Source organism: Mobula birostris, chromosome 6 (assembly GCF_030028105.1).
Source record: "Mobula birostris isolate sMobBir1 chromosome 6, sMobBir1.hap1, whole genome shotgun sequence".
Taxonomy (NCBI): Eukaryota; Metazoa; Chordata; class Chondrichthyes; order Myliobatiformes; family Myliobatidae; genus Mobula; species Mobula birostris.
In genome coordinates this window covers 133,893,087-133,913,319 of record NC_092375.1, presented here as the reverse complement: position 1 = coordinate 133,913,319, position 20,233 = coordinate 133,893,087, and the positions used below count along the sequence as shown (strand labels likewise).

Here is a 20,233-nt window from a genome sequence, read left to right as displayed (position 1 = left end):
TATAAGCATTGGTACTTATTCATATTCACATTTCTTATGTTACACAAGAGAGACAATAACAATACTACTTAGAAATGTCATTTTTCAATTGTCTTTTTTAAATAAAAGAATAATATTAACTTGAACAGGTTTTCTAAAATGCTTCATTTATTTCAATCTGTTTCTATTTTATCTTTGTCAATAGTAATACAATGAATACAAATAAATAAGCAACATGACTCATCCTTTTTTCCTTAAAAAGCCCATGGTTATTGTTACTACTACTAAATCAATTACCATCTCTGCTCAAAATTACTTCGTACATGAAAGAATTTCTTTAGAAGATTATCGCCAATTTGGGCACGTTCTCAAAAAAGTGTTGTCACCCCTGGGCTAGACTGAGTTTGTATTCCATAGAGTATACAAGGAGGACCGCAGGTTCTTGTACCTCAGACACAAGAAAAGCTGCAGACGCTGGAAATCCTAAGATCCTTGTATCTCAAGAAGCCTTGACAAAGTAGATGTTGAGATGTTTTTACTGGTAGAAAAGTTATAAATAAGGGATATTGCTACAAAATTAGGGGCAAAGTACATAAAAATTCACCTAAGTAGTGGAGCTCTCTGGCTTAGAAATCGATGAAGACAGGCTGTAGAGATGATTATTTTAAAGATCAAATTATTGAGGGTTATGAAAAGCTGGAACTGAAAAGGCGAGACTAGCAGCTTTATTTGACTAGGCCTGAGGAGCCAAATATTTACCTCATGTTCTTACTGGAGCCGGGTAATGAAGTATATGGTGAAAGTCAGGCAGACCACAACACGGTATTTTGGTCATGAAGGGGTGGAATAGACAAACGACAGCAGCGTTAGGAAGCTGTCGCGGGAAGGCAGCATTGTGCAGTCAAACGGCGATCGGATCGAACATTTGATTGTGGGTCTGGCAATGAGATGACGGGGGCGTTTCATAATGATAGGTAGGCACCTACTTGAAGGAAGAGGGACAGTTCTGACTGGCCGAAGCCCAACAATAAATTCCAAAGCAAGCCCACCCGGTAACGTCCAGCAGCTCACGGTGTGCGACAACGAATATTTGAGCCTAGTCTTCCTTCTCCGGTGGGAAAATGTCCCTCAATGTCCTCAACCTTGAACCGCTCCATTCTGCTGCCTCTTCACAACATGGAGACCGGAAGGTCCCCGTGCAAGATACATAGACCTAATTAAAGTGGCGGATTCATCTCGTCTTGGTAGCTTCCACTCATCATTACCATTCCTCCCAATTCGGGTTCACGTTTGCGGCCTTACGCACGTTCTCCGTACCCCGTTACTGCGCATTCTCTCGTTTCCACCCTCACAGCCGCGTCTTCAGTTGTCAACTGCCCCCCGCGTCATCCATCCTCCGACCAATGGCAGGGTCAGGCTGCCGGGCACCTGCACGAATGAATGGTCCAATCACAGTCGTCGCGGGACGTGGTAGACGCGGAGGAGAGCGGAGGACCAATGATGAGAGAGGGCGGCTGATAAACATGTGCGCACGTGCTCGTGGACCGGAACGCGGAGGGTGTAGCCGTCGGGCGCGCGCGTTCCCCCGGCTGGCTCGCGGCGGTGCGGGGCGCGCGCGCCGGGTGGAGTGTGGGCTTGGCAGACGGCGGGGGTGGGAGTGGAGTGGAGGAAGGGCTGTTTGATAGCGCGTGCTGGCGCTATGGCAGCGTTGAGCAGCGCGTGAGGAACAGAGGACGCCGAGAGAGAAAGAGAGAGCGAGAAAAATATCCATGGCCGGCATGGAAACACCCAGCCTCCCGCGCGACGTGAAGGTGAAACTGGCCGAGCTCGAACTTGAGCTCTCCGAGGGTGAGTTTCGTTGCCCCGAAGGGCGTTCTTTTCTTTTTCTCTCTCTCTCCCCCCTTTCCACCGCCGCAGGTGGCCGAGCGCAGCCCGTCGATCCCTGGCGTCGGGAATGGCTGGCGGACTCGATGCCCTTCCGCTCGTGTTCGCCGGCGCTGTGATCGCTTTTCCCTTCATTTGCCTTTGCAGCGAAAAAAAATTTAAATGTCTGCAAAAGTGGGCCGTGTTGGTGGAAAGGGACGTAGAGCATCCGGACTGACAAGTTGCAGTGTACAGATACATAGGAGGAAGCTGTTATATGCCTGCCGTGTCGCTGGGAGGTACTACTCTTGCATGGCAGGCAGGCAGCTTGCTCTGTTAGTTGGAGAGCTTCAGCTGTCTGCTTTCTGATGGTTCTTACTTGCTTAAGACAGTTACTTGCTTCAGCAGGGGAAAGTGCCCCAAGAGAGTGAGGGAGAAGTGTTTTTAATTTAGAATCAAAATATTCTAAGTGGGTATTAAAGATCACCGTGGTGTGGCACTAATTATATTCCAAATTTAGTTTGCAGTGAATTAGGATTTTTTTTTCCCTTTTTAGGATTTGATTCCAGATGCCGATTTAATTCGGCATTCCCTACCGCCCTACACCCACCCGAGCTTGTTTCTTTACTGCTTATTTTAAGTTAACGTCGTCTGCTTGTCTTGGTGTAGCAACCTCCAATGTAATGAAATGTGTGTTTTGAAGGGATGTTATGGAGTAAAAATTAATAGTGAGCCATATGAAGATATGTTTAGGCAAATAAACAAATTAGGCCAGAAGTAGGTCTTTTTTAAAAAAAAGGAAGGAGGAGAGAGGGAATTCCAAGACTAAAAACCTTGGCAACTGAAGGTACGGCTGTCAATGATGGATGATTTAAAATATAGAGTAGTGGTTTGAGGCCATAGATGAATGTATAAATAGATCAGATGTTAAAGTCTAGTTTTTTTTTATTAAGGTTGTTAAATGTCAATAAGCAGGGATGATGGGTGAATAAGACTGGGTGTAAGCCGAGTCACAAGCACAAGTGATATTTTGGATGACCTGAAATTTGCTGAAGGTGGTATATGGAAAACTGACAGGTATATTTTGGTATTTGGAGTTTACAAAAACACAGACTAGAATTTCACAGTCCTTATTCTTAATTGTTAGCTTTTTAAAAATCAGATGCATGATTAAAGAAATTCATGTTGCAGCTATGCAACAGTTAGATCACACCTGGAGTATTATGTACGTCTGTATCTACCACATGTTGTGAAGGACACATTACCCTTGGAGGCTGGGTTGTATAGATTTATGAATATGATGTTGTATTTATAGGGGTGAATGCTTCCACAAATCAAGATCATCTTTTCAAGAATTTTGAAAGTTGGAGAATGTGCTCGGTGGTGCTTTTCTATCCTCCCTATTTCCTAATGGGGAAGCAAGTACTGGCTGCAACATCAAGAGCAAAATGAGATGTGGGTCAAACACAAAATGTTGGAGGAACTCTGCAAATTAGGTAGCATCTATGGAAGGGAAATAAACAGGTAACATTTTGAGCTGAGATCCTTCATCAAGATTGAAAAGGTAGGGGGCAGAAACCAGAATAAGAAGGTGGGGGGGGGGAAGGTGAGAAGGGAGTAGAAACTGGCATGTGGTAGGTGAAACCAGATTAGTGGAAAAGTGGTTGGCTGGGGGAGGGGGAAATGAAGTCAGAAGCTGGGGTGGGACAGATGGAAGGCTGAAAAAGGAGAGCTCAGTGAATCATGGAAGAAAGAAAAGGGCTGGGAACTGGAGGGAAGTGATGGGCTGAGGAGAAGGGGAGAGAAGGTAACCAGAACGGGAAAGGGAAAAAGTGAGGAGGGATGGGGAGAGAAGTTTTATGTTCACGTCATCAGGTTGGATGCTTCCTAGTGAAATATGAGGTTTTGCTCTCCCACCCTGAATTTGGCTTCATTGTGGCAATAGAAGAGGCCTTTGGCAGGTATGTCAGTATGGGAATGGGTAGCTGAATTTGCAGCAGTCAGAGTAAAGTTGTTTGACAAAGCAGTCCCCCACTCTGTATTAGGTCTCACTGATATAGAGGAGGCCACACCAAATACAATAGATAACTCTGAGAGACTCGCCTATGAGGTGTTGCCTCACGTGGAAGGACTGTTCGAGGCCCTGAGTAGTGGCAAGGCAGGAGGAGTAAGGGCATGTACACTTGCTTGCAGGAATATGTGCCAGGATATTGTCCAGTGGGGATGAACAAGGGAGTCATGTGGAGAGCAATCAGTTTGGCTAAGGGGGAGAGGGAAAGATCTGCTTAGTGGTAGGGTCCCATTTTTCTTTTATTTATGAGATGGGTCAATTGACATTCAAAAATATGAAAGAGATGTCTCTGTTAATGCAAGTTTATTAACCAGACAGAGGGATTGAGGTCAGACCAATAAGTGATTTCATAGAATCGTGGAATATGACTAAATGGGCTTCATCTATTCCAATGCCAAGGATCAGTGGTTAAGAGTTGTATATGTTGAAGACCATTTTGCTTCTATCGTTATGTTAAGCTGTAAGTAAGGTTTTCAATTGGTAATGTTTCTGGCCAATCTTTTGGGGATCAAAGTCAAAAGGTTGCATCTTGCTACATAATTATAGATATCTGAAGGCAGTGTTGATGCAGGAAAAACAATACATTGGATTTCTTCCTTGTCTGAGTACATTGAGGGCTGGCTCCAGGGACATGGGAAGTGCCTCACATTTTTCCTTTTGTGGAGTTTTATTGTTTGAAACTAGCACAGTACAATGGAGATAGGTTGGTCAAGATATAAAGTGTAACATCCTCTTCCCATCTATATGCTTCAGTGAATAATTTGAAGGTAACCTAGAGATTAGCCTCCATCTGTGCATATATGCAAGTATCTTCTGTGTACTGTGTCCCTTAACCACTGAAATTGAGCTGATGTTAGTTCTGGAATCATCGATGTCATCTTTTTCTTAAGCCTGTCACTTCCTACTGGGGCATAAGCTGCTGATAGGAACTCTCCAGAGTCCTCTGTCCTTGGCCGGTCTTTCAGATAGTCCCCAGGTGTAACCCATCTTCAAAGATCCATCCTCTGCCAGGGATGTGGTCTTTGGAGCTTCTGTTGGTGTTTGTGTAGCTCTGGGTTTTTAGGAAATGGAGTTGCTAGCCCTGTGCCCAACCCTTCTCCTCTCGCAGCCAGTCCATGGTGGAGTTTAGTTCTGGAGAAGAAGTGATTTATGTTAAACATTGTCCTATAAATTAGCATCTCTTCAGGAAACCCTTGGTGAAGTGCAGCACTGCGGTGAGAAACATTTTGGAAATCTATCAGTAATACACCCTTGTTACCAGTCTGCCATGATATTGGGTCTTTGGCATGGTTAATTAAGGTTATGATATGTATGCCTTCATGTAGCATGTACTAGATGGACAAGAAAGTCAAATTTTATGTGGTTTCTCTTCTGTCCATTTTGGGGTTGTCAGATCTGGTGAGGAAAAAGAATAAGGTGGTGCATCGTGGTTGATGCTGCTCATTTTATTTCTCTTGGAGTTGACACCTGATAAAACTGGCATCTGTTCCATCTTGAAGGAGAGATTCCATCTGGGAACAGCTCTTCAGTCACTGAGAGCCGGTGGTTGAGGAGGATTTTCTGTGGCAGACAACAAGGAATCTTCTTTCTTGAAGGCTACTAATTTGGCACAAAGCTCATTGTCTACTGAGCAGTAGTCATCCTTATCCTCTGTAATGGCACAGTCTTTCCTCAGCCTACTGTCATAACATTACTACCTTTATTTTATTCAGTTGGGCATGTCTGGAAACAGATTATCTATTCCAAGTCCCATGACTCCACGGACAAAGAATCCATCAAATGATGCTCTGAAACCTCTTGGAGAATTTGTATAACTTGCCTTCTGATTTGTGAGAATTCCAGGCTACAACCACTCAAAATGCAGAAGGAGCATTTGGGTTAGCTCTGAGAACCACAGAACTATTTGTTGGGGATGCATTGAAGCACAATATAAACACTGAAAAGAGTGTTAGACCCGGCAAATACCCACTTGCCAACCACATTTGTGGAAACATTCGAGTGTCCCACATTTTAAAAATAGTCAGTGGAGGAGGGGATGAAGATTAATCAGCTTTTTACTTTATTTAAATTTATATGTAAAGAGGAATTGAGGAGGTTATTTATCTGTCACAATGTTATCTTGCTGGATGAACTTGTGGAATTTTCTTCGTTTTGCATTTTCAAGAAAAGCATCCTAAGGCTGCTGTTAGCAGTTGATAGGTTTTATTATTCTTGATTCTGGAACTGGTTTCTTCGCAACGACTTTTCAGTCAGATATAAATATATGTAGGTGCAGTTGGTGATCAAATCCTATTTTTAACAAGTTTTCTGAATGTGGTAGTTTAATGATCTGTGCCAACATAAATATAGAATTTATTTAATAAGTACAAATATCCAGGTATGACAATGAAGGTTCCAATTAGCTCAATGAAAGGTTGAAATTTGAGAAGTAGTTGTTAGTCAATAACAAACAGATTCCATATGATGTGATCCAAAACAGGAAGGAATTTCTTTGTCTTAATCGCAACTATTTAGGCAATCTGATCTCATTGAGCTGATAAAGTACATTGTGCAATTTGGAAAACAAGTCTTTTTTTAAAAAAAAGTTTTTTCTTGCAGTGTCAATATTGAAGCCTACAGTACGGTGATGTTATTATGGATACTTTCAATGGGGGTTGTGGGTTCTTTTAATGCAGCAATAGATTGTCTTGCATGATTTATCAGTTTGTTTTCAAAGAGGGATTGTGATATTTTCTGTTTGGGAGGAATCTAAGGAACTGTTTCCAGAAGCTATTTGAGCTTGCTCATGGGATGGGTGTATGGATTGTGTTGGGGAAAAAGCTTGATAATGGTTGGAAGCCAAACGAATGGAAGGAAGTATTTTAATGTGTAAGGATAGAATAGTACAGCACTGTAACAAGCCTTTAGGCCAGTGTAGTGCTGAACTAATTAAATTGGTAATCAAATGCCCAACTAAGCTAATCCCTTCTGCCTATGTAATGTCTATACCCTTCCATTTTCCATACTTCCATGCACCAATCCAAGAGCCTTTTGATTGCCACAATTGTATTCGGCTCCATTACCATCCAGCAGTGCATTCTGGGCACCCACCATTCTGTGGGTGTGTTTATTTAATATTATATAAATGTGTGTGCGTATACGTATATGTGTGTGTGTATATATATGTGTGTGTGTGTGTATATATATGTGTGTGTGTGTGTGTGTGTGTATATATATATTATATAATATAATGTTCATGGCCTTCTGATTTAGCCCATCCACTTCAAGGTTCAACGTGTTGTGCATTGAAAATTGCTCCTGCACGGCACTGTGTCGTTATTGGAGTTACTTCTGCCTTCCTGTCAGTTCAGAATCAGGTTTATTATCACCAGTGTGAAATTTGTTAACTTAGCAGCAGCAGTTCAATGCAATACATAATCTAGCAGAGAAAAATAATAATAACTAAAATAAAAATAATAAATAAACAAGTAAATCAATTACATATATTGAATAGATTTTAAAAAGTGCAACAGCAGAAATACTGTATAATTTTAAAAAAAAAAGTGAGGTAGTGTCCAAAGCTTCAATGTCCATTTAGGAATCAGATGGCAGAGGGGAAGAAGCTGTTCCTGAATCACTGAATGTGTGCCTTCAGGCTTCTGTACCTCCTACCTGATGGTAACAGTGAGAAAAGGGCATGGCCTGGGTGCTGGAGGTCCTTAATAATGGACGCTGCCTTTCTGAGACACCACTCCCTGAAGATGTCCTGGGTACTTTGTAGGCTAGTACCCAAGAAGGAGCTGACTAGATTTACAACCTTCTGCAGCTTCTTTCGGTCCTGTGCAGTAGCCCTTCCATACCAGACAGTGATGCAGCCTGTCAGAATGCTACAACTATGGTACAACTATAGAAGTTTTTGAGTGTATTTGTTGACATGCCAAATCTCTTCAAACTCCTAGGGAAGTATGACTGCTGTCTTGCCTTTATGACTACATCAATATGTTGGGACCAGGTTAGATCCTCAAGAGATCTTGACACCCAGGAACTTGAAACTGCTGACTTTCTCCACTACTGATCCCTGTCAGGATTGGCATGTGTTCCTTTGTTTTACCCTTCCTGAAGTCCACAATCAGCTCTTTTGTCTTACTGACGTTGAGTGCCAAGTTGTTGCTGTGGCGCCACTCCACTAGTTGGCTCCTGTATGCGCTCTCGTCACCACCTGAGATTCTACCAACAATGGTTGTATCGTTAGCAAATTTACAGGTGGTATTTGAGCTGTGCTAAGTCACACAGTCATGTGTTTGTAGCAAGTAGAGCAATGGGCTAAGCACACACCCCTGAGGTGCACCAGTGTTGATCATCAGCAAGGAGGATATGTTATTACCAATCTGCACAGATTGTGGCCTTCTGGTTAGGAAGTCAAAGATCCAATTGCAGAGGGAGGTTCTGCAATTTCTCAATCAGGATTGTGGGAATGATGGTATTAAATGCTGAGCTATAGTCAATGAACAGCATCCTGACGTAGGTGTTTGTGTTGTCCAGTTGGTCAAAAACCGTGTGGAGAGCCATTGAGATTGCGTCTGCTGTTGACCTATTGTAATGATAGGTAAATTGCAATGGGTCCAGGTCCTTGCTGAGGCAGGAGTTCAGTCTAGTCATGACCAACCTCTCAAAGCATTTCATCACTGTCGATGTGAGGGCTACTGTGCAATAGTCATTAAGGCAGATAAAGCAATAAGGGTTTGAACCAGTCTGGCCATTCTTCCCTGATCTCGCTCATTTAACAAGGTGTTTTTGCCCTCAGAACTGTTGCTCACTGGAAGTTTTTTGTTTATTGCATCATTCTCTGTAAACTCTGGAGACTTGTGTGTGTGAAAATTCCAGGAGGTCAGCAGTTACTGAAACTAAAACCATCCAGTCTGGCACCAATAGTCATTCCACAGCCATAGTCACTAAGATCACATTTCTTCTCCCATTCTGATGTCTGGTATGAATAACAATTGAATTTTTTGACCATGTCTACATGCTTTTGTGCATTGAATTGCTGCTACATGATTAACTGATTAAATAATTGCATTAACGAGCAGTTGTACCTAATAAGGTGGTCACTGAGTGTTTATATCCTGCACATCTCCTTTGAACTTGCCCCCTCTCATATTAAATGTATGCTCTCTTATTAGGCATTTCAACCCTTGGAGAAAGATACTGGCTGCCTCTCGTAATCTTATAGAGAACTCTATCAAAGCTCCCCTCGGCCTCCACTGCTTCAAAGAAAACAACCCAATCCATCCTCTCCGTATTACACGTCTTCAAATCCAGGCAGCATCCTGGTAAATCACTTATGCGTGCTCTCCATCGCATACACATCCTTCCTATAATGGAATGGCCAGAATTGAATGAAATACTCCTCATTTGACTAAAATAGTTTTATAAAGCTGCAACATAACTTCCAACTCTTGAACTCAATTCCTCAACTGTTAAAGGCAAATATTCCAATACCTCCTTTACTACTGTGTCAACATGTGTAGCCACTTTCAGGGAGTTTCGGATCATGGACCCAAGAAGCCTCTGCACATTGACGCTCAAGTTTCTTGCCATTAATAGTGTACCATCCTTTTACATTTGATCTTCCAAAATGCAACACCTCGTATTTGGCTGGATTAAGCTCCATCTGCCATTTTTGTGTCTATCTGCAGCTGACTTGTATCCTGCTGTATCCTTTGGCAGTCTTCTGCACTGCTCACAATGCCACTCAGCTTTGTATCACCTGCATAGAACTTGGAATAGTACAGGCCCTTCAGCTCACAATATTGTGCTGATCCTTCAATATACTCCCAAGATCATTCTAGTTTTTCCTTCCTTAATAATCCTGTCATATATTTGGCTATCTAAGAGTCTGTTAAAGGTCCTAATTCATCTGCCTCTATCACCACCCCTGGCAGTGTTGCACGAAATTACTACTACGTGCACAAAAGAAAAACTACCTCTGACATCTCTCCCCCCCCCCCCCCCCCATGTTTTTCTCCAAACACTTTTAAGTTATGCCCTGGGGAAAAAATCCTGGCCTTTTGCCTCTTATCATCTTGTACACCTCTATCAAGTCACCTCACATACCTCTTCTCTCCAAAGAGAATTTCCTAGCTTGCTCTCTAATGTCGGGAACTTCTGGTAAATCTCCTCTGCATCCTCTCTAAAACTTTCACGTCCTTCCTATAATGAGGTGATCAGAATTGAACACAGTACTCCAAGTGTGGTTTACCCAAGGTTTCACAGAGCTGCAACATTACCTTGTGGCTCTTGAACTCAGTCCCCCCCCAATTAATGAATGCCAAAGCACCATATACCTTTTTAACCAACCTATCAACTTGTGCTGCAACTATTGACATGAACCCCAAGATCCCTCAGTTCCTTCAAACTGTTAAGAATCCTGTCATTAACACCACATCAAATCCATATAAATTGTATCTGCTGCTGTCTTCATCAATTTGTTTTGTCACTTCCTCAAGTAATTCATTCAGGGTCATGAAGCATGACCTGCCTCTCACAAGGCTGTGTTGACTATTCCCTAATCAGACTATGCTCCTCCAGCTGCTCATAAATCCTCCCTTTGAGAATCCTCTTCAAGTTTGCCCATCATTGACATCTGACTCACTGGTCTATAATTCTCTGGGTTGTCCTTATCACATTTCTTTTAAAAAAGGAGTAAGATTTGCCACCCTCCAATCCTCTGGTACTATTCCAGTGGCCAGTGAGAATACAAGGATCAATACCAAAACCATAGCAATCTATTCTCTCACTTTCCATAGTGACCTGGGGTATATCCCATCTAGCTTGCGATACTTTATCAATTCTAATTTTTTTTTCCCCAAAAGTTCCAGCTTATCAGCCTGATGCTGACTTCACATTCATCAAGGTCCCTCTCACTGGTGACAACTAAAGCTAAATTAAGAGACTGCAGGGGTAAAATGATCCTGATGGCAGTTATATACAGGCCTCCAAGCAGTAGCTGGGATGTGGACCACAGATTACAATGGGAAATAGAAAATGCATGTCAAAAGGGCAATGTTATGATAGTTATGGGAGGTTTCAACATGCAGGTTGATTGGGGAAAATCAGATTGGTAATGGATCTCAAGAGTGAGTTTGTTGGATGCATACGAGATGACTTTCTGGAGCAGTTTGTCTTTGAGTCTACTAGGAGATCAGCTATACTGGATTGGCTGTTATGCAATGAACTGGATGTGATTAGGGAGTTTAAGGTAATAGAGCCCTCAGAAGGCAGTGATCATAATCTGATTGAGTTCAACATGAAATTTGATAGGGAGAAAGTAAAGTCTGATGTAGGAGTAAAGAAAATTACAGTGGTATGAGAGGGGAGTTGGCCAAAGTAAATTGGAAGGAAATGCTGGCAGGGATGACAGCAGAGCAGCAATGATGAGAGTTTCTGGAGAAAAATGAGGAAGGTGCATGATAGATGTATTCCAGAAATGAAGAGATACTCATGGCAAAATAGTACATCCACGCCTGACAAAGGAAGTCAAAGCTAATATAAAAGCAGAAGAGAGGGCATACGACAAAGCACGCTTTAGCAGGAAGACAGGATTGGGGAAGCTTTTAAGAACATACAGAGAACAACTCAAAAGAATCATCAGGAGGGAAAAGATAAATATGAAAGCTAGTTAGCAAACAATATCAAAGTGGATGGTAGAAACTTTTTCAAGTATGTAAAAAAAAAAAGAGATGAGGATAGATATAGGACTGCAAGAAAATGAGGCCAGGGAAATAACAATGAGGGACAAGGTGATGGCAGCTGAACTAAATGAGCGTTTTTGCATCAGCTTTCACTGTGGGGAAACACTAGCAGTGTGCCAGATATTGAAGGGTGTGAGGGAAAAGAAGTGAGTGCAGTTACTATCACAAGGGAGAAGGTGCTCAAACAGCTAAAAGACCTCAGAGTACATAAGTCACTCGGACCAGATGAACTGCATCCTAGAGTTTTGAAAGGTAGTGATAGAGATTGTGGAGGAATTAGAAATGATCTTTCAAAAATCATTGGACTCTGGCATGGTGCCAGAGGACTGGAAAATTGCAAATGTCACCCCACTCTTTAAGAAAGGAGAAAAGCAGTAGAAAGGAAATTATAGACCAGTTAGCCTGACCTCAGTAGTGAGGAAGATGTTGGAGTCAGTTGTTAGTCATAGTCATGCTTTATTAATCCCGGGGGAAATTGGTTTTCGTTACAGTTGCTCCATAAATAATAAATAGTAATAGAACCATAAATAGTTAAATAGTAATATGTAAATTATGCCAGTAAATTATGGAATAAGTCCAGGACCAGCCTATTGGCTCAGGATGTCTGACCCTCCAAGGGAGGAGTTGTAAAGTTTGATGGCCACAGGCAGGAATGACTTCCTATGACGCTCAGTGCTGCATCTCGGTGGACTGAGCCCCTGGCTGAATGTACTCCTGTGCCCACCCAGTACATTATGTAGTGGATGGGAGACATTGACCAAGATGGCATGCAACTTAGATAGCATCCTCTTTTCAGACACCACCGTGAGAGAGTCCAGTTCCATCCCCACAACATCACTGGCCTTACGAATGAGTTTGTTGATTCTGTTGGTGTCTGCCACCCTCAGCCTGCTGCTCCAGCACACAACAGCAAACATGATAGCACTGGCCACCACAGACTCGTAGAACACCCTCAACATCGTCCGGCAGATGCTAAAGGACCTCAGTCTCCTCAGGAAATAGAAACGGCTCTGACCCTTCTTGTAGACAGCCTCAGTGTTCTTTGACCAATCCAGTTTATTGTCAATTCGTATCCCCAGGTACTTGTAATCCTCCACCATGTCCACACTGACCCCCTGGATGGAAACAGGGGTCACCAGTACCTTAGCTCTCCTCAGGTCTACCACCAGCTCCTTAGTCTTTTTCATATCAAGTTGCAGATAATTCTGCTCACACCATGTGCCAAAGTTTCCTACCGTAGCCCTGTACTCAGCCTCGTCTCCCTTGCTGATGCATCCAACTATGGCAGAGTCATCAGAAAACTTCTGAAGATGACAAGACTCTGTGCAGTAGTTGAAGTCCGAGGTGTAAATGGTGAAGAGAAAGGGAGACAAGACAGTCCCCTGTGGAGCCCCAGTGCTGCTGATCACTCTGTTGGGGACACAGTGTTGCAAGCACACGTACTGTGGTCTGCCAGTCAGGTAATCAAGAATCCATGATACCAGGGAGGCATCCACCTGCATCGCTGTCAGCTTCTCCCCCAGCAGAGCAGGGCAGATGTTGTTGAACGCACTGGAGAAGTCAAAAAACATGACCCTCACAGTGCTCGCTGGCTTGTCCAGGTGGGCGTAGACACGGTTCAGCAGGAAGACGATGCCATCCTCAACTCCTAGTCGGGGCTGGTAGGTGAACTGGAGGGGATCTAAGTGTGGCCTGACCATAGGCCGGAGCAGCTCCAGAACAAGTCTCTCCAGGGTCTTCATGATTTGAGAGGTCAATGCCACCGGTCTGTAGTCATTGAGGCCGCTGGGGCGTGGTGTCTTTGGCACAGGGACGAGGCAGGGCGTCTTCCACAATACAGGAACCCTCCAGAGCCTCAGGCTCAGGTTGAATACATGGCGAAGTACTCCACATAGCTGAGGGGCATAGGCTTTGAGCACCCTGGTACTGACACCATCTGGTCCTACAGCCTTGCTTGGGTTGAGACGTTTCAACTGTCTTCTCACCTGTAGAGCTGTGAAGCCCACCGTGGTGGTTTCGTGTGGGGAAGGGGTATAGTCATGAGAGCAGGGTGGGGGACTGTGAGGAGGGGAGAGTGGAATATGTGTTGGTTGGGGGCCGACAACAGACGGCTCATGTGTGGGATGGGCAGGGGCCACACTGTCAAATCTGTTAAAGAACAGGTTAAGTTCATTGGCCCTGCCCACACTGCCTTCTGCTCCTCTGTTGCTCGTTTGCGGAAACTCAGTGATGGTCCTCATTCCCCTCCAGACCTCTCTCATGTTGTTCTACTGGAGTTTCCACTCAAGCTTCCTCCTGTATCTGTCTTTAGCCTCCCTGATCCTGGCTTTCAGGTCCCTTTGTATTGCGCTCAGCTCCTCCCTATTTCCATCTCTAAACGCCCTCTTTTTAGCGTTCAGGATGTCCTTAATGTCCTTTGTTACCCATGGCTTGTTATTTGAATAACAAAGGACAGTTCTTGTCGGAACATTGCAGTCCACACAGAAGTTGATGTAATCAGTGATGCACTCTGTGAGCCCATCAATATCCTCTCCATGTGGCTCACAGAGTGGCTGCCAGTCTCTCACCTCAAAACAACCCTGGAGCGCCTCATAAGCCTCCTCTGACCATTTTCTTACTGTCCTCGAGGTTGCAGGTTTACTCTTCACCAGAGGCACGTAGCAGGGTTTTGGATGCACCAGGTTGTGATCTGACCTTCCCAGTGGGGGGAGGGGAGAGGAGCTGTATGCATCCTTAACGTTCGCGTACATCAATCCTGAGTCCTCTCCCCTCTGGTTGTACAGCTCACATACTGCATGAAGTTGGGCAGTGTTCTAGCCATGGTAACCTGGTTGAAGTCACCTGAGATGGTAATGAGGGCACTCGGGTGCTGGGTTTGTCGTCTGGCTGTGATGGTGTAAATGATGTTACACGCCGATGTCGGGTTGGCCGAGGGAGGGATGTACACAACAACCACAATTGCATGTGAGATTTCCCTTGGCAAATAATATGGCCGGAGTCCAACAGCAAAAAGTTCAATATCTGGGCTACAGACCCGTTCCTTGATCGTAATATGCCCAGGATTGCACCATCTGTTACTAGAACCGCCAGCCCCCCTCCTCTACGCTTACCGCTGTCAGTGCAATTCCAGTCAGCTGGAACGGTCTGGAAGCCCTCTATGGAAACGCTTTGATCGGGTATGTCCTTGTGCAGCCACGTCTCAGTGAAGCACATGACACTGCTCTCTCGAAATGTTCTCTGACTCTTGACAAGCGCAGTCAGTTCGTCCATTTTATTCCCCAGCGATCTCACATTTCCCATGATAAGAGAGAGGAGACACGACTTATAACCTCTCTTCTCCGAAAGCCTCTGTTGTCTCGACCTGGTCCTCTTCCCTCGCCTTTTTGATCCTCCTCTGCATCCTCTGTGTGTTTTCCTCCAGATTTCAGCCGGTATGTCCGCTGCTCTGTTCGCTAAACCGGCGGGCATGAGCGTAATTAATTGGTCCCTGGAATACACAATGCGACCATCCTGCTGCTATGCTAATGAGACGTGTCCGAATGTAACTAATTCCAGCGCTAAAAAAACAAGTAAAACTCTCTCCATCAGCATGTTAGAGAGGGTGCAGCTTCAACGTGTTACAGTGAGGAAAAAAAAATACAACAAATAACTAAGTTTAAAAAGTTTAAAAGTAAGAAATTGCGGAGCAACTGTAAGCGGCTGCATGCACGACTGGCACATGTGGATGGCGCAGGAGGATGTTATGGAGTACTTGGAGACAGGGTAAGTCAGCAAATCTTGCTGACAAACCTGTTGGAATTCTTTGAGGAGATTACAAGTAGGATAGATAAAGGGAATGCTGTGGACGTTGTATATTTGGTTTTCAGAAGGCCTTTGACAAGGTGCCACACCAGGTTACGAGCCCAGGAAAAGTTAGTGGCATAGTTAGAACATTGGCTGATTGGTAGGTAGCAACAAGTGGGAATAAAGGGATCCTTTTCTGGTTGACTGCCAATGACTAGTGGAGTTCTGCAGGGGTTGGTGTTGGGGCCACTTTTTTATGCTGTATTTCAATGATTTAGCTGATGGACTAGATGGCTTTGTTGTCAGGTTTGCAGATGATACAAAGATTGGTGGAGGAAACAGGCTGCAGAAGGACTTAGACAGATTTGGAGAATGGGCAAGGAAGTGGCAAATGAAATGCGATGTTGGAAAATGCATGGTCATGCACTTTGGTCGAAGAAATAAATGTGCTGACTATTTTCTAAATGGGAAGAAAATCTGAGATGTGAAGGGACTTGGGAGACCTTGTGCAGAACACCCTAAAGGTTAACTTGCAGTGGTGAGGAAGGCAAATGCAGTGTTAGCATTCATTTCAAGAGGTCTAGAATACAAGACAGAGATGTGATGCTGAGGCTTTATAAGGCACTGGTGAGGCCTCACCATGAGCATAGTGAGCAGTTTTGGGCTCCTCATCTAAGAAAAGATGTGCTGGCATTGGAAAGGGTTCAGAGGAGGTTCACAAGGATTATTCTGGGAATGAAAGGGTTATCATACCAGAAATGTTTGATGGCTCTGGGGCTGTACTCACTGGAATTTAGAAGGATGAGGGGGTGATCTCATTGAAATCTTTCAAATGTTGAAAGTCCTAGACAGAGTAGATGTGGAAAGGATGCTTCCCATGGTGGGGAAGTCTAGGACAAGAGGACACAGCCTCAGAATAGAGGGGTGTCAATTTGAAACAGAGCTGTGGAGAAATTTCTTTAGCCAGAGGGTGGCTAATTTGTGGAATTTATTACCATAGGCAGCTGTGGAGGCCAGGTCATGGAGTGTATTTAAGGCAGAGCTTGATAGATTTTTGATGGGCCAAATGGCCTAATTCAGCTCCTATGTCTTATGGTCAAAGTATTCATTAAGGAACTCCCCCAACTCCTCTGAATCCAAGCATGTGTTACGTCTTTATCCCCGTTAGGTCCAACCGTGACTCTAGTCATCCTTTTATACTTCACGTACATGTAGAACGTCTTGGGGTTTACCTTGATCTTACTAGCCATGGCATTGCATGTTCATTCTTGCTCCCCCAAGTCCATTCTTCAGCTTCCTGGCTGCCTTGTAACTGTCCAGAGATCCATAGATCCATGGATAGACATGTCAGAATGGGATGTAGAATTAAAATGTGTGGCCACTGGGAGATTCACTGCCTCCTCTACTGTAAAGATGAAGCCACACTCAGGTTGGAGGAACAACACCTTATATTCTGTCTGGGTAGCCTCCAACCTGATGGCATGAACATTGACTTCTCCAACTTCCACTGATGCCCCACCTCCCCCTCGTACCCCATCCATTATTTATTTTTATACACACACACTTTTTCTCACTCTCCTTTTTCTCCCTCTGTCCCTCTGACTATACCCCTTGCCTATCCTCTGTTTCCCCCCCCCCACTGTCTTTCTCCCCAGACCTCCTGTCCCATGATCCTCTCATATCCCCTTTACCAATCACCTGTCCAGCTCCTGGCTCCATCCCTTCCCCCTCCTGTCTTCTCCTATCATTTTGGATCTCCCCCTCCCCCTCCCACTTTCAAATCTCTTACTAACTCTTCCTTCAGTTAGTCCTGACAAAGGTTCTCGGCCTGAAACGTTGACTGTACCTCCTCCTAGAGATGCTGCCTGGCCTGCTGCGTTCACCAGCAACTTTGTGTGTTGCTTGAATTTCCAGCATCTGCAGAATTCCTCGTGGTTCAGTTCCCAGTGACACTGGGTGAGGTTAGCTGCTAATCTTGCTATTTTTTGTTTGAAATAGCTACCTGATGGCCCTTTCAAAAGGTTTTGGTACATCTACAGTATTATGCAAAATTCTTAGACACATATCTTCAGCCTGGGTGCCTCAGACTTCTGCACAGTACTGTATTTGTCAACGTGGAGCGGAGTGCAAGTTTGTAAATCTGACGGGGTGTTGGGAATGGTGAGGGTGGAACACTGCGGGGGGGGGGAGTGGGACAGGTCACAGAAGGAGTGCTAGGGGCAGGGGATGGTGTGGGTGCAGACATACTCAGCCCTGAGACAGCAGGCAAGTTCACTTGATTACAAACAATTGGTTTATTGACCATTAGAGAATGTCTCTCTGATGCTACCCACTCCTTCCCCTACCTTTCTCCATTTCCCGTCTCCCCACCCCCTTCCCCCTTCCCCTCTCAGTCCATAGCAGAGACCCATATCATAATTGGGTGTATCATCACTCACCTATGTGATGAATTTTTTCTTTGCGGTAGCTGTAGAGTGCAATGCATGAAATTACTACAGCACTAGGTATATATACATGTAGGTACCTGAGACTTTTGTACTGTACTTTTACTTGTTGGCTCATCAGGTTACTGTTATCAGTGGGGATTTTATTAATGTTCTGTACATGCTCCGAAGTGCGACATGTCACCATGTGACTGGTAGTAGCTTTAAAACACTTGAACCATTTTATCTTCATTTATTTTAGACACTTGATCTGTTGCTGTCTGGAGAGGGCGTAGGAAAATCCTCAGCAGGTTAACTTGCCGTGTAAATACTTGTCCAGCATATGATTTGTGCTGAATGTCAGTTTTTCTTTAGTATTGTTTTCGTTCTTTTCTCTCACTCCTCAGGCTTCACACTTGGGAAAGGTACTATTGAGATAAATTCCCATTTGAATTTCTGGAATCTGAAGTGTTTTAAGAAAATTAACCCTCTTCATGCTTTCAATAGATCTACACCCTTTTGTTTTCAGGGTTCTCTAAGAGAAAGGCACGTCATATTTTGTTGTCCCACTCATAACATTTGAACTAACTTGTCTCGGCAGCTTTCCTCTCGTCCCTTGCCTGTGCAACCCTCAAGGGTGACATAATTGCCCTTTGCTCTTGTTTCCTTCCCTCTAGCATTCCAGACACCATTGTTTCATGTTTTGTTCATGAAGCAGACTCCTGTATACACTTGGAAGACCAATTAGAGAATTGATTATTAGTTTATTACCTGTTTGGTTCCACAGAAAGTTGTTGAGGCCAAATTGGAGATGGCTTTTATCCAACTCATTATTAAGTATGAGGTACAAAAAGCATATAATGAGGATAGGCAGATGATATTGAGATAGAGAATCAGCTGTGATTGTTTTGAATGGTAGAATGATTGTATTGACCTTGTAGTGGCCTCGCTCTGCTCCTTTTCTTTTACGTTTAAATGTCTAACTCCAGTGCCAATTTTTAAAAATTCTATACCCTTTTCTCACTTATTATATTGTCTCCAGGTGCTCTCCAATGAAGTCAACATGTGCTTGTGGAATAAACACAAACTCCTCTTTCAGCTAAGCACACAAATTTAAAATGATACCTTTTTTTGCCTCCATGGTTCTAGTCTGATCTGAATATTTTCAAACACTTCTATTCATTTTCACATTTGTAGCAGCCACTGTACTTTGCTTTTGAGTTATGGCCTTTTCTTTTATAAAGCCAGATCTATTTGCATTTTGTTGAATATTTCTCAATTTGTTTGACTATAGGGAAAACTGCTTTGTCAGCTGCCTCAGCTTCCAGCTAGCTTTATACTAGCTGTTTTGCATTCTGGACAGAATTTAGCCAGGACTGAAATTTTACCCTCCTGTGCTTCTGTTTGGTGCTTTCACACCATTCAGCAGTGATTCACTGTTGTTGTTGATTGTTCCAGGGTGCCTCAAAAATAATTGTTTCACTTGTTTTGCTTTCCATATTACATAGGAAAATGGGGTTTCTGTTCTGGAATTTACTGATCTAATTGAGAACTGAATTGTGACTATAAATTTAGTTCATTGAATGTGAAGTGATTTAACACACCCCAGGGTTGTGAAAGACATCATGCAAATACAGATACAAAAGAAAATCAGCGTGCAAGGAAAAACAAGTTTGGCAGCATCTTTGGAGTGAGGAGTGGCTTTTGGATTGACAGCCCTTTCAGGTCTTCTATTTGCAGATTCAATGTGTCTCTTTTGGGCATGCTTCCTCGTGTTTAAATTGAACTGGGACGCAGAAATCAAAATGATACCACCTTCAGTATAGTTGACTAAATGAAGGCATATTCAGCAGTGCATATGTTACAGCATTGTTTATAGAGTGGTGTTGGTGACACAATGAGGGGGGTATAGCATGCAATTGTTTTGGTTTGCTAAAGTGTAATTGGAGCATTAGGTTTCAATATGAGTTGAGCTTTGAGATCTTTATAGGTTTTAGGTTTTTTGAGGTGGAAGGGACAAAGTGAAGTCCCATTAGCAATTTCTTGAAGCTGCTTATATGTTAGGAATCCTATTACCCTGTTATCTCACCGAGTGCTCAGCACGAGGTCCCAGAAATGAGTGTTAATGGAATCGGTACTTTGTATGTGAACAACAGACAGAAAATGCTGGAGGAACTCAGCAGGCCAGGCAGCATCTCAGAAAAGAGTACAGTCGACATTGTGGCTGAAACGTCGACTGTACTCCTTTCCTAGATGCTGACTGGCCTGCTGAGATTTTTCAGCATTTTGTGTGTGTTGCTCGGATTTCCAGCATCTGCAGATTTTCTCTTCTTTGTGATTGGACTCTAAATATGTGATGCTACTTTCACTCTTGCTGTTTCAGG

General features: G+C 43.7%; 1 protein-coding gene across 2 annotated transcripts in view; it reads left to right on the top strand.

The window, feature by feature from the left end:
- The first annotated feature begins 1,561 nt into the window (after window positions 1-1,561).
- Window positions 1,562-20,233, top strand: part of LOC140199379 (disco-interacting protein 2 homolog A-like) — a 272,630-nt gene continuing 253,958 nt past the window's right edge. The window contains exon 1 of one of the 2 annotated variants that reach the window (XM_072261370.1): window positions 1,562-1,827. In XM_072261370.1, coding sequence (XP_072117471.1) covers window positions 1,749-1,827 — 79 coding nt within the window. In that variant the 5' untranslated portion in view covers window positions 1,562-1,748. The remainder of the gene's footprint in view (window positions 1,828-20,233) is intronic. The other variant, XM_072261369.1, reaches the window with a different exon arrangement.